The 13678-nt window shown below is 42.9% G+C and overlaps 1 protein-coding gene across 1 annotated transcript in view; it reads right to left on the minus strand.

Annotated features, from left to right (window-relative positions):
• The window catches only part of ELAC2 (elaC ribonuclease Z 2), a 246750-nt gene that overhangs the window by 224874 nt on the left and 8198 nt on the right, over window positions 1–13678 (minus strand). Inside the window, exons 2-3 of the mRNA XM_053710440.1 lie at window positions 12260–12310; window positions 12109–12179 (exon numbers count right to left, since the gene is read on the minus strand). Coding sequence (XP_053566415.1) covers window positions 12109–12179; window positions 12260–12310 — 122 coding nt within the window. The remainder of the gene's footprint in view (window positions 1–12108; window positions 12180–12259; window positions 12311–13678) is intronic.

Here is a 13678-nt window from a genome sequence, read left to right on the forward strand (position 1 = left end):
TGTACTATTTTAAAATTGCTGAGAAAGAATATATGTTGGAGATATATAAAATATAACTTTTACTTGATATTTAAAACAGCAAAAGCAATTAAAGGAGCTGCTTGTTGCTCACACACTTAAAAACACTCCCCCAGTTTGAATATACGGTTAGTAGTAACCAGTGTTGAAAGCAATCACTTTAATAAAAAATGGGTAAATTAGCCAAGGTGGATACTAAAAAATGTGTCTTGAATGTCTATTAAATTATATATTTCAGCTTCTATTATAAGCTTTTTTCTATGATTACTTACAGACCAGACACAATAATACCTAGATTACCTGCTCTTAGTGAGACTGAGTGGTTACGTTTTTAAAGCTAAATCAACATCGGTACTAAATTTTAACCGGAGGGCAATTTGTTAAAAAAAAAATTTAGTACCGATGTTGATTTAGCTAAAAAAAACGTAACCAAAATACACGTATTTAGCTTAAAGTGCGAAAGACTCAGTCTCACTAAGAGCAGGTAATCTAGGTATTATTGTGTCTGGTCTGTAAGTAATCATAGAAAAAAGCTTATATTAGAAGCTGAAATATAATTTAATAGACATTCAAGACACATTTTTTAGTATCCACCTTGGCTAATTTACCCATTTTTTATTAAAGTGATTGCTTTCAACACTGGTTACTACTAACCGTATATTCAAACTGGGGGAGTGTTTTTAAGTGTGTGTGTGTGTGTGTGAGAGTGTATGTGTATGTGTATGTGTATATATATATATGTGTGTGTGTGTGTGTGTGTGTGTGTGTGTGTGTGTGTGTGTGTGTGTGTGTGTGTGTGTGTGTGTGTGTGTGCGCAACAAGCAGCTCCTTTTACTGCTTTTGCTGTTTTAAATATCAAAGTAAACGTTATATTTTATATATCTCCAACATTATTTCTCAGCAATTTAAAATAGTACATAAAAGCAAATATCACTGCTGATATTTTTTAATTCAATTGTTGCTTAAAGTACTACTAGTAGTCTTCACCCACATAATAATGTACAATAATTACAAGGTGAACTATTGGATACACACATTTTCTTTTCTTTTGAATTATGTATATTGAACATTGTCAGACTCCTGAACAGCATCCTCCTCAGAAAAAAAAAAAAGTCTATCCCTATAATTTAAAGTTCTCTCAATACATGAGGAACAGAAAGGGATTGGTGGTTCCACATTGGCATTAAAACATAAAGAACAATTAATATTTTGCAAATCCTCTTGGTCCATTCTGACTCACAATGGATCAAATTATCAAATAAAAAGGTTACATTTTTTAATAAAAATTACAACAGAAACGTTACTGTCACTTTAAACGGTAACTTATTTTTTATATGCAGGGAGGACAGAAAATCTAAACAATACTGCAGATCACCTCAGCTGTACTTTGCCGAGGTGCCTACCTGCCTGTTGACACCAGCTCTCTCTGAGCAGGAGCCGTTCCACTAACAACAGATCCAGAACTCAGCAACAGATGCTGGAAGCCGGTCTCCGTTCCTAGACACGCATGTAATACAAGAGAATGCGTAGTAGAAATAGATGTTGTACTACTTCCCCTTTCAATTACCAGGAAGTGAAGGAAAAGAGCGAGCAACACAAATTGCCGTCTCCTCTAGTACCGTCCATCGTGGGCGTAGCTAATGAAGTCATCTCCCGGTCATCATATTGTTTCTGATAAGTGAAATCGCCGGGAGTGTGAAACCACCAATAATGTAATTTTTCTAGCCCCAGTGCCTGCGTCTAGGCTGTCTACATAGGGTCTCCTGTGTGTATAGGAGAATTTATGCCTTTTAAAAGTAAAGTGCCCAATTCCAATGAGCCTTTTGTCCCATCTTTTGAAATAAAGTGCCCAACGTCTTCCGAGTCTTTTCTGTAACCCCAGAAATTAAAGTCAGCACTTACCTCCTAATCTGCTCGACAGCAAGGCAGCTCCCAGGTTTGAGAGGTCCTCTCCCTCACATGGACCTGTGAAACAAGAGACAAAGACTGAGTAATTTCACTCAGGCTTTCAGAGTTAGGGCAGCATCAGTATATGGGAGGCGCAGTGAGAATTATGTCCCACAAGTTCCCATTGCTCTAAAGCCACCACTGCCCTACTGAAGAGACTGGTATGGACTACGGCTACATCCTAGGACAAAGCAGCACAAACTTGCACTGCTTAAAAAATAATAAAATCTTTTCTAACACCTAACTTTACCACTTCCTTGCTCTAACGTTGGAAAAGAGAATGGCTGGAGTGGGAGGAAAGGGAGGTGATATTTAACAGCTTTGCTGTGGTGCTCTTTGCCAACTCCTGCTGGGCAGGAGTGATATTCCCAATAGTAATTAGATGATCCATGGACTCATTGTGTCATTAAAAAGAAAAACACTTTTCAATTAAATTCTATTATAAAATGTAGTTTATTCTCCTGGTTTACTTTGTTGAAAAGCCAGTAGGTATGCTCAGGGTAGTGCACGAGCTCTGAATTACTATAGCAACAGGTTTTGCAAGAATGTTTTTAAAAATGTTGATGTAAAAAAAACCTCTGCCATCTAGTGCTCAAAAGCATTTTTACAAGACAGCGACCATATATAGTGCTCCAGATACGTGCACACTGGCTACCTAAGTATCAACACTATAAAACAAAGTGAGTTTGATAAGAGAAATAAACTTATTTTTGTTTTTTTTAAATTGTACGCTTTATCTGAACCAATAAAGAATCAAATTAGCCTTTTATGTCCCTTTAAATGTTGCATTTTAATACCTATGATTTTGTCCAGTTAATGAGAATACAACAAGTCAGCGTTTGTCAATTAAAAGGGACAGTTCACCCAATATTTTTCTCCCCTAAATGATTCGTAATCATCCTTTTTTTTACCTGCCTGAGTGTATTAAATTGTTTACAAGTAGATCCTTTATCCCTATTTTGGCATTTGAATTATCTGATTTAGCCTCTGGTTTCCCAACCTATTGTCAGGGTACCTATGAAGTAACAGATATAGCACATGATTTGATATTTCATTTTAGCTAATATTTGACATGAATTGGTCTCACTACCCCCCTGCCCCACCTCACTGCTGCTTAAGACAAGTGAGAACAAAGGGAAAGCATTTGTTTCAATTAGTGAAGGCAGTTTATTTCAAAGAGATTTTCATTACATGGCTCTCTCTCAAGTTGGATTTCCTGATCATTCCTCTATGTAATAAAAGGTTATCAGGTAATGACCTCATGTGGAGATATACAGACAATGTCTGAGATGGGCCTTTGAGGCTTAAGTGTATGCAGAGAAGAACCAATCTTACAGGGGGAAGTGACCATTCACACTTCGATACAAATTGGTACCGGCTGAGTCAAATACACGAAGCTCAGACGTACGTCAATGGAAGATAGCAGGAAAAAACAGACACATTTTGCTGAAACCATATAAGAAAGTATAATCTTGGTTTTAAAAAGAGAAGTTAGAAATTCATCTATATGAACTGTTTAATTCGCAAATATTTAATTGATACTCAGACTGTATAAAATAAGAAAATTTATGCTTACCTGATAAATTTATTTCTTTTTTGACATGGATAATCTTAATTACTAATGGGATATTCACCTCCCGGTCAGCAGGAGGCAGCAAAGAGCACCACAGCAAAGCTGTTAAATAGCTCCTCCCTTCCCTCCCACTCCAGTCATTCGACCAAAGTTAGGAAGAGAAAGGAAAAACCAAGGTGCAGAGGTGTCTGAAGTTTATAATAACCCACAACCTGTCCTTCAAAAACAGGGCGGGCCGTGGACTCATCGTATCAAAAAAAGAAAAATTTATCAGGTAAGCATACATTTTCTTTTCTTTTTAATGACACGATGAGTCCACAGATCATCTTAATTACTAATGGGATTCAATACCCAAGCTAGAGTACACAGATGATACGGGAGGGACAAGACAGGGAACCTAAACGGAAGGCACAACTGCTTGAAGAACCTGTCTCCCAAAAGCGGCCTCAGCTGAAGCAAAAGAGTCAAATTATAGAACCTTGAAAAAGTGTGAAGGACCAAGTTGCAGCCTTGCAAATCTGTTCCACAGAAGCTTCACTCTTGAATGCCCATGAGAAAGCAGCGGCCCTCGTGGAATGAGCCGCAACTCACTCTCTAGAGGCTGCTGTCCAGCAGTCTCAGATGCAAAACATATGATACTCTTCAGCCAAAAAGAAAGAGAAGTAGCCGTAACTTTCTGACCCTTACGTTTTCCTGAGAAAACCACAAACAAAGAAGACTGACGAAAGTCCTTAGTCGCCTGCAGATAAAACCTTAAAGCACGGACCACGTGCAAATTGTGCAGAAATCGTTCCCTCTAAGAAGGATTAGGACACAAGGAGGAACAACGTTCTGATTAATCTTCTGATCGGAAACACAATGTTACGGTTACCCTTAGTCTCGCTGAGAGATGGACCGCTTAGTAGCCTGGATCCCTATTGCTAAAGAGGGGAGAAGCTGCTTTCCATAGTATTCTATATGAGTCTCGCAAATATAGAATAATCTCCCTTAGCTGCAGTACAGCTAGGATACCCTTCTGCCCACAAAAACGAGTCAACGCTGCGATTGAGGGTCAAACAAGAACTCGGATGCCCAGCCTGCTTTTTATTAAGGTTACATGCACACAGGGCACTCCCAGGGGGAGAGGGGGGGGGGAAGCACAAAATCCCCCATCACACATTTAGATAGAGAGCACTGTCCTTTGACAGGCCACAATAGGATTACAGTACTTAAAGGGACAGTATACTGAAAAATAGTTTTTCCCTTAATGTGTTTACAATTTCTTTTTTTTACCAACTGCAGAGTAAAACATTTATGAAAAATAGCTTTTAAGGTTTATTTGTGTATATTAAAGCTATGATTTTGTGTTTTGAAGCCACAACCTAATAAAATGGGTTGAGCTTGTAGGTATAATCAGATCTCATTACTGTATCACATTGTGTACATATACATGTTTCTTTATCTGTCCAAAAAACAATCACCAGTACTTGGAGAGAACAATGGAAAATCATCATTGTATTACCTTATCTCTTCTATACTCCACTGGGTGTGTAATTTCTTCTGCTGGCTGTGTTTACAAAGCTTATCTATAGCTGGGACCAGCGGGCACAAACTTTCAGAATAGGTGGGGATACAACTTGCTAAGTCAACTATTTCAAATGCCAATATAAGGGTAAAGGAGCTACTTGTAAACAATTTTAAACACTCCAGCAGGAAAAGTGGATCATTGGGAACAAATTAAAGGGGAGAATTTTTTTGAGTAAACTGTCCCTTTAAGATAACAAGTTTACAAGTTCATCTTATCAATTAGCAGTCTGGCTCCAGAGGTGATTAGACAATAGTTTCTAAAAGCTGAAAAAAAAGAGTTAACTCTTTATGAAATGATACTTGTTACGGTTTTCTTGGAGCCCTTCTTAGGCGCTGGCTTGCTGGTTCAGGCATTGCTGCTGGTAAATAAGCTCTTCACAACAAAATAACTAATGCTTCTGTAACAGTGCTCCCTTTCTGTGGAACACTCTGGCAGACACGGTCTGACCCCTTTTCGGGGCAGACTAAGGCTGTCCAGACCGCTGGTTATGCGGGGCTGAGGTCGGTTTGTCTGGACAACCCGTCGGCGTTGCCATTCTGTTTCCCAGGTCTGTAAGTAATGGTGAAATTGAAGGGTTGCAACGATAAGCTCCAACGTAATAGCCTGCCGTTATCTCCAGAGACCCGGTTCAGCCACACCAACGGGTTATGGTCGGTGACCAGAGTGAACTCCTGACCATATAAATAGGGAGTCAATTTCTTTAATGCCCACACCAAAGCCAAACACTCCTTTTCGACCGCTGCATAGCTGACTTCGCGGGGCAGGAGCTTCCGGCTGATGTAGGCAACTGGATGCTCCCCTCCATCTTCGCCTACTTGGCTGAGGACGGCTCCCAGCCCGAACATGGAAGCATCTGTATGGACGATAAAACGTTTGTTAAGGGCTGGGGCCGCCAAGACAGGAGCGTTAATTAGAGCATTTTTGAGAGCCTGGAAAGCAGTTTCACAGTGGGGAGACCACAGGACCTGTCGAGGTAAGTTCTTCTTGGTCAAGTCAGTCAGGGGTTTGGCAAGTGTGCTGTAGTCTGGTACGAACCGTCTATAGTACCCTGCCGTGCCCAGGAAGGCTAGGACCTGAGTCTTAGTGATGGGGGTGGGCCAATTGGCGACAGCTTCTATTTTGGCCGGCTCTGGTCGCTGCTTTCCACACCCCACCCGGTGACCCAGGTACTGTACCTCGGCCATCCCAAAGTGGCATTTTTCTGGCTTCAGAGTCAGGCCAGCAGCCCGGATCTGATCCAGAACCATTCCCACATGAGCTAAGTGGTCCTCCCAGGACTCACTGTGGATCGCTATGTCGTCCAGGTAGGCGCAAGCAAAACTCTGGAAGCCATCCAGGAGCCTATCCACCAAGCGCTGGAATGTAGCTGGGGCATTCTTCATCCCAAACGGCATTACCCTAAACTGATATAAGCCGAATGGGGTGACGAATGCCGACTTGGGGATAGCCTCCGGGGCCAGGGGAATCTGCCAGTAACCTTTGCAGAGGTCAATAGTGGTCAGGTAATTTCCCCTGGCTATACGATAGAGTAGCTCGTCTACCCTGGGCATAGGATAAGCGTCCGTCACGGTATTTTCATTGAGCCTCCGATAGTCTACGCAGAACCGGGTGGTCCCATCTTTCTTGGGCACCAAGACAACTGGGGAGGCCCAGGGACTATCGGAGGGCTCAATTACCCTGAGCTGGAGCATCTCATCGATCTCCTTCTTCATTCCTGTCCTAACTGCTTCGGGGATTCGGTACGGAGCCTGGCGCAAGGGAGCTTGTCCCGGAGTATCTACCTGGTGGGTGGTTAAAGTAGTGTACCCTGGCTTCAGGGAGAAGGTGAGGTGTTTGGACTGGAGGAGTTGGTTGAGCTGCTCCCTTTCAGTGGGGCTAAGTCGGTCCCCTATCTGAACCTGCGCCACTATACCTGTGGGGAGGCTCTTTTCTAATAGGTCTGGAATGGGTAAACTGTCGGGGTCTTCCTGAGGGGAACAACATACGGCCGTCACGTTCTCTGGTCGCTCAAAATATTCCTTGAGCATGTTTACATGGAATGTCTTTCTAAGATTGTTGTCGTGGCAGCTAGCTATCACATAAGTGGTGTCTCCCCTTTTCTCTACGATCTGGTAGGGACCCTGCCAGGACGCCTGCAATTTGTCTGTCTTCACCGGCTTAAGTACTAACACCTTTTGTCCTATGGTGAAGATTCTCTTTCGGGCCCCCCGATCGTACCATACTTTCTGTCTTCTCTGGGCCAACTGGAGATTAGCCCGCACGGATTTGGCTAATTGCTCCATTCGGTCCCTGAGTTCCAGCACGTATGGCACAACTGGGACACCGTCAGCCTCCATCTCTCCCTCCCAGTGCTCCCGGATCAGGTTTAGGGGTCCCCGTACCTTTCTTCCGTAGAGCAACTCGAAGGGAGAGAACCCTGTCGTTTCCTGGGGCACCTCCCGATAAGCAAATAGGAGGTGCGGCAGGAAGCGTTCCCAGTCTCGGTATTCCTGAGTGAACGTCTTGAGCATTTGCTTGAGGGTCCCATTGAACCTCTCACACAGCCCGTTCGTCTGGGGGTGGTATGGGGAGCTCAGGAGGGACTTAATTTTGCAAACCTGCCAGAGTTGTTGGGTCAATTCAGCCGTAAATTGGGTGCCTCGGTCGGATAGGATTTCTTTTGGAAATCCTACCCGGGAGAACACCTGTACTAGTGCATTCGCTACCGTATCCGCTTGTATGTTGGATAGGGCGACAGCCTCTGGGTACCTGGTAGCGTAGTCCACTACGGTAAGAATGTATCGCTTACCGGAGGGACTAGGGGTAGCCAGTGGTCCCACTAGGTCAATAGCAACCCGGCTGAAGGGTTCCTCTACAATGGGCATATTTACTAGCTGGGCTTTAGGGTGATCGCCTCGCCTTCCTACTCGTTGACACACATCGCAGGTGTTACAGTAAGTTCTAACGTCAGCGTGCACCCCTGGCCAAAAGAACGTGTGAGTAATGCGGTGTAGGGTACGGGTAACGGCTAGGTGGCCTGCTAAGGGGATGTCGTGGCCTATTTTGAGGATTTCTTGACGGTATTTGTGGGGCACTACCAGCTGTCGCCTACGCTGTCCCCTTTTCTCTGTCCAGCGGTATAGTTTCCCTTTTTCCCATAAGAATGTTTCGTTATCTGCCCCGCCCCCTCCGGTCTCTGCTCGTTCCCGGTACTTTTGTAAGGTCGGGTCAGTCTTAGACTCTGCCTCGAAAGCATCTGGGGTGTCCCAGGGTATGGGGCCTAACCTGTCAGGCAAGGTCGGGGTAGGTCTTACCTGTGTCTCCCGCACTGGTGAGAGCTCTCGCTCCGTCCGGGCTTGGGCCCGTGTAGTCACTGGGTCCGCCTCGTTGTTGCATACTGGAGCATAGGCAGAAGTCATGGGGCCCAAATCGTTGCCCAGTAGTACTTCGGCAGGTAAATTATCCATTAGGCCCACGTTCACAGCCCCCTTTCCCGCTCCCCAATCAAGATGCACTTTAGCTGTTGGAATTTTGTACACATCCCTCCCCGCCACTCTAACGGCCACAGTCTGTCCGGATCGCTTGTGCTCTGGCACCAAATGACTCTGTACCAGCGTGATAGTAGCCCCTGTGTCTCGCAATCCCTCGGTAGATCGCCCCTCGAGCCATACCCTCTGCCGATGGTGCTGGCGGTTATCTGAGGCAGCATATACAGGGTCTGCCTCGTGAAGCGGCCCCACATATCCCTCCATAGGGGCCTCTTGGTTAACACAGAGGGCCCGGGCCGGACGATAGGACCCAGAGGGGTAATTGTAATTCCTGGGTGTCTGGTGCGTATTAAGGGGGCAGCTAGCCATGAAATGCCCTGGTTGCTTGCATCGGTGGCAAGTCGGTCTGGGACGCTCAGAGCTGTTATTGGGTGGTCCTGAGTGTCGGACGGGCCCTGTGGGCACCGGGGCTCGGAATTCAGCACGAGGGGGTGCACGGTAAACCTCTCTGGGTTCGACCCGTGCTGGAGCTCGGTAGTTCATGGGTTCGTGAAGACGGGAGTCATAATGTTCATCGGCCAATTTGGCTGCTTCTTCTAAGGTAGAAGGCCGCCTGTCTCGCAGCCATTCCTTCCCTTGCTGTTCCATGCCATTATAAAAATATTCTAAGAGAAACAATTGTAAAATTTCCTCCCCAGTCACCGCTTTACTTCCGCTCAGCCAGTGATTTGCCGCTCTCCGCATTCGGTGCGCCCATTCCATATGGGTATCGTTGGGCTTCTTTTCCGTGCCCCGAAACTGTCGGCGATACGTGTCCGGAGTTACAGCGTACCGTCGCAACAGTGTCTCCTTAACTAGCTCATACTGTGTCACTTCCTCAGCACCCAGAGTACGAAAGGCTTCCAGGGCTCGCCCGGATAGTTTCCCAGACAATATCGTGGGCCACTCTGTGTTGGGAATCTGGTGCAGGGCACATTGCCTTTCGAAGTCCGCCAAATATTCATCAATCCCTGTCTCGCTCTCTAGGAAGGGTCGAAATGCTGCATAGGGTATCTTGGGCCTCCCAGCATTTTCGACAGGGATGATTACCTGCGGGGCTTCAGCATTGCGGTGTGCGTTCGCTAGGTTGAGTTCGTGGGCTCGAGTCTCTCGTATATCCTCGTCCGCCTCCGCCATCAACTGCTGTACTAATTCCATGGAGGGGTTCGGCCCGTATAATGAGAGCCTTTCCCGAACAATCCTGGTTTTTTCGTCACTAATCGTGGTCGGTGTTTCCGCCATTGTGAAGCTCTGATCCAGTTCGGTCAATTCTGCGATCAGCTCTCTCCTCGGCCGGTTGCTGGCGTACCCCCCTCTGCTTTCAAGTAAATCCTTTAGGGTTGTACGCTTCAATTTTTCGTAAGCGCTCTCCATCCGTTCTGTACCTCTCCTAGGAAATCCAGGAAAATCCCGCCGCTGCCGCCAAATGTTACGGTTACCCTTAGTCTCGCTGAGAGATGGACCGCTTAGTAGCCTGGATTCCTATTGCTGAAGAGGGGAGAAACTGCTTTCCATAGTATTCTATATGAGTCTCGCAAATGTAGAATAATCCCCCTTAGCTGTAGTACAGCTAGGATACCCTTCTGCCCACAAAAACGAGTCAACGCTGCGATTGAGGGACAACCAAGAACTGAGGACTGGGATGCCCAGCCTGCTTTTTATTTAGGTTACATGCACACAGGGCACTCCCAGGGGGGGAAGCATAAAATCCCCCATCACACATTTAGACAAAGCCCTTGGACAGGCCACCGCAGATAACAAGTACACACAAGAAAACAATTGAGTCCTTCTTATCACCTAGCAGTGAATGCTTATCACAAACTTAATTACAGTACACAATATGCTAGGAAACCTGCCTCAGAAAATAGTTTTCTCAAAACTGAACAGAGTTAACCCTTTATGAAATGATACTTGTTACAGTTTTCTTGGAGCCCTTCTTAGGCGCTGGCTTGGCTGGTTCAGGCATTGCTGCTGGGAAATAAGTTTCTTCACAACAAAATAACTAATGCTTCTGTAACAGAGATAGATAGATAGATAGATAGATATAGATAGATAGAGATAGATAGATAGATAGATATAGATAAAGATAGAGATATATAGATAGATAGAGATAGATAGATAGAGATAGATAGAGATAAAGAGATAGATAGATAGAGATAGATAGAGATAAAGAGATAGATAGAGATAGATAGAGATAAAGAGATAGATAGATAGATAGAGATAGATAGAGATAAAGAGATAGAGATATATATATATATATATATAGATAGAGATATATATATAGATAGATAGATATAGAGATATATATAGATAGAGATAGATAGAGAGAGATAGATAGAGATAGATAGAGATAGATAGAGATAGATAGAGATAGATAGAGATAGATAGAGATAGATAGAGATAGATAGAGATAGATAGAGATAGATAGAGATAGATAGAGATAGATAGAGATAGATAGAGATAGATAGAGATAGATAGAGATAGAGATATATATAGATAGAGATAGATAGATAGAGATAGATAGAGATAGATAGAGATAGATAGAGATAAAGAGATATATATATATAGATATAGATAGAGATATATATAGATATAGAGATATATATAGATAGATAGATAGATAGAGATAGATAGAGATAGATAGATAGATAGATATAGATATATATATAGATAGAGATAGATAGAGAGAGATAGAGATATATAGAGATAGATATAGATATATAGATATATATATATATATATATTAGAATTTGTCTTATTTTAGCTGAATAATTAGTTATTTCAGGTCAGACATATTGGCATATACATGGCATATATACAACCTCTGGCATTTTATTGTGGTATTTTAATGCGATTCATTGTGAGTAAAGTTAAATTTTAAAGGTATATATATTTTATAATATCTGTAAAGAATATGATAACAGCATAAGCGTGTATTATTTGATTCATAATATGGTCTCTACATAAATATATTGCAATGTGTATATAAATTTTAACTAATCTAAAGAATTAAGGAATAGAAATTTAAATTGTTTCGTATATACATTTTAACTGAAGGTTATTTTAAAGAATAAATTGTATTATAACCCTGCTATATACTGACACTATACTGAAAGTTTCTATACTTGAGTCTCAGTTATTGATAAGCCAGCAAAAGAAATGACACTCCCAGTGGGGTGCAAGAGAGTTAAGTAATACAATAATAATTTGTCATTGTTCTCTCAGTATTAAGCTTTGGGTTACAAACGGATATGAGATAAGGAAGCATGTGTGTACACAGTGATAAGATAATGAGATCTGATACTACCTGTAACTCATCCCGTTGTAATAGGCTGTGGTTTAAAAGCGAAAAACCGGCTATTTCATATACACAAACCTGAATATGCAATTTCTCACATATTTTATACCCTGCAGCTGCTATAACAAGTCATTAAAAAGACAGGAATGTAATTTTACAGTGAACTGTCCCTTTCGCATTTCTCATGTTTATAGCAGACCTGATAAGCCGCCAACATTAGCCCAGTTCATCCGGGTCACAAAGATGTTATCCAGCCGCGCGATCTTCAGCCTGTGAATAAGACACAAGAATTACCACAGGCGTCTATGGCTGGGGACAACAGCGTTTTGTTTTCAGATGATTTTCCTTACTTGTGTTCTTGCATTAGCCGCTGCGTTCCTTCACCACAATTTATCAGGTACCTGAAACAAACAAGACATGAAACAAAAGCGAAGGGATCAGAAACCATTAACTAACAATTTCACATACAGGATGCAGCAGTTCTGTTGGCTGCCGAATGCCTAAAAAAGAAAATGTATGCTTACCTGATAAATTTGTTTTTTCTTAGACACGACGAGTCCACGGATCATCTTCATTACTTATGGAATATTCACCTCCTGGTCAGCAGGAGGAGGCAAAGAGCACCACAGCAGAGCTGTTAAATAGCTCCTCCCTTCCCTCCCACTCCAGTCATTCGACCAAATTTAGGAAGAGAAAGGAAAAGCCAAGGTGCAGAGGTGACTAAAGCTTACAATAAATAACATCCTGTCTTAAAAGGACAGGGCGGGCCGTGGACTCATCGTGTCTAAAAAGAAACAAATTTATCAGGTAAGCATAAATTTTATTTTCATCTTAAAGACACGATGAGTCCACGGATCATCTTCATTACTTATGGGATCCAATACCTAAGCTAGAGTACACGGATGATATGGGAGGGACAAGACAGGATACCTAAACGGAAGGCACCACTGCGAATGAGCCGTAATCCCTTCAGGAGGCTGCTGTCCAGCAGTCTCTTAAGCCAAACGTATAATACTCTTTAGCCAAAAAGAAAGAGAAACAGCCGAAGCTTTCTGTCCCCTATGTCTGCCTGAAAATACCACAAAGAGGAAGACTGGCGAAAGTCTTGAGTCGCCTGTAAATAAAAAAACTTTAAAGCACAAACTACATCCAAATTGTGCAAGAGCCTCTCCTTCTTGGAAGGATTAGGACACAAGGAAAATACAACAATTTCCTGATTAATGTTCCAATCAGAAAAAACCTTGGGAAGAAATCCAAATGTCAAACGTAAGACAAACCTTATCTGCATGAAAAATAAGGTAATGGGGCTCAAATTACAATGCTGAAAACTCAGACACTCTACTAGCAGAAGAAATAGTTTACCAAAAATAAAACCTTCCAAGATAACTTGATATCTAAGGAATGCATAGGTTCAAACGGAACCCCTTGAGAACTAAATTAAGACTCCAAGGAGGAGTAACAGGTCTAAACACAGGCCTAATTCTGGTTAAGGCCTGACAAAAAGACTGAACATGAGGGACATCAGCTAGATAATCCTTTCTCCAATCCTTCCTGGAGAAAAGACAAAATCCTAGGAATCCTAACTACTCCAGGAGTAGCCCTTGGATTTACACCAATAAAAAGGTATTTACACCAAATCTTGTGATAAATCTTTCTAGTAACAGGCTTACGAACCTGAATCAAAGTGTCTATGACTGAGTCAGATAAACCTCGCTTGGCAAGAATCAACCGTTCAATCTCCAAGCAGTCAGCTCCAGAGAACCTAGATT

The sequence above is a fragment of the Bombina bombina genome, chromosome 1, assembly GCF_027579735.1.
Source record: "Bombina bombina isolate aBomBom1 chromosome 1, aBomBom1.pri, whole genome shotgun sequence".
In the NCBI taxonomy this organism is placed as follows: Eukaryota; Metazoa; Chordata; class Amphibia; order Anura; family Bombinatoridae; genus Bombina; species Bombina bombina.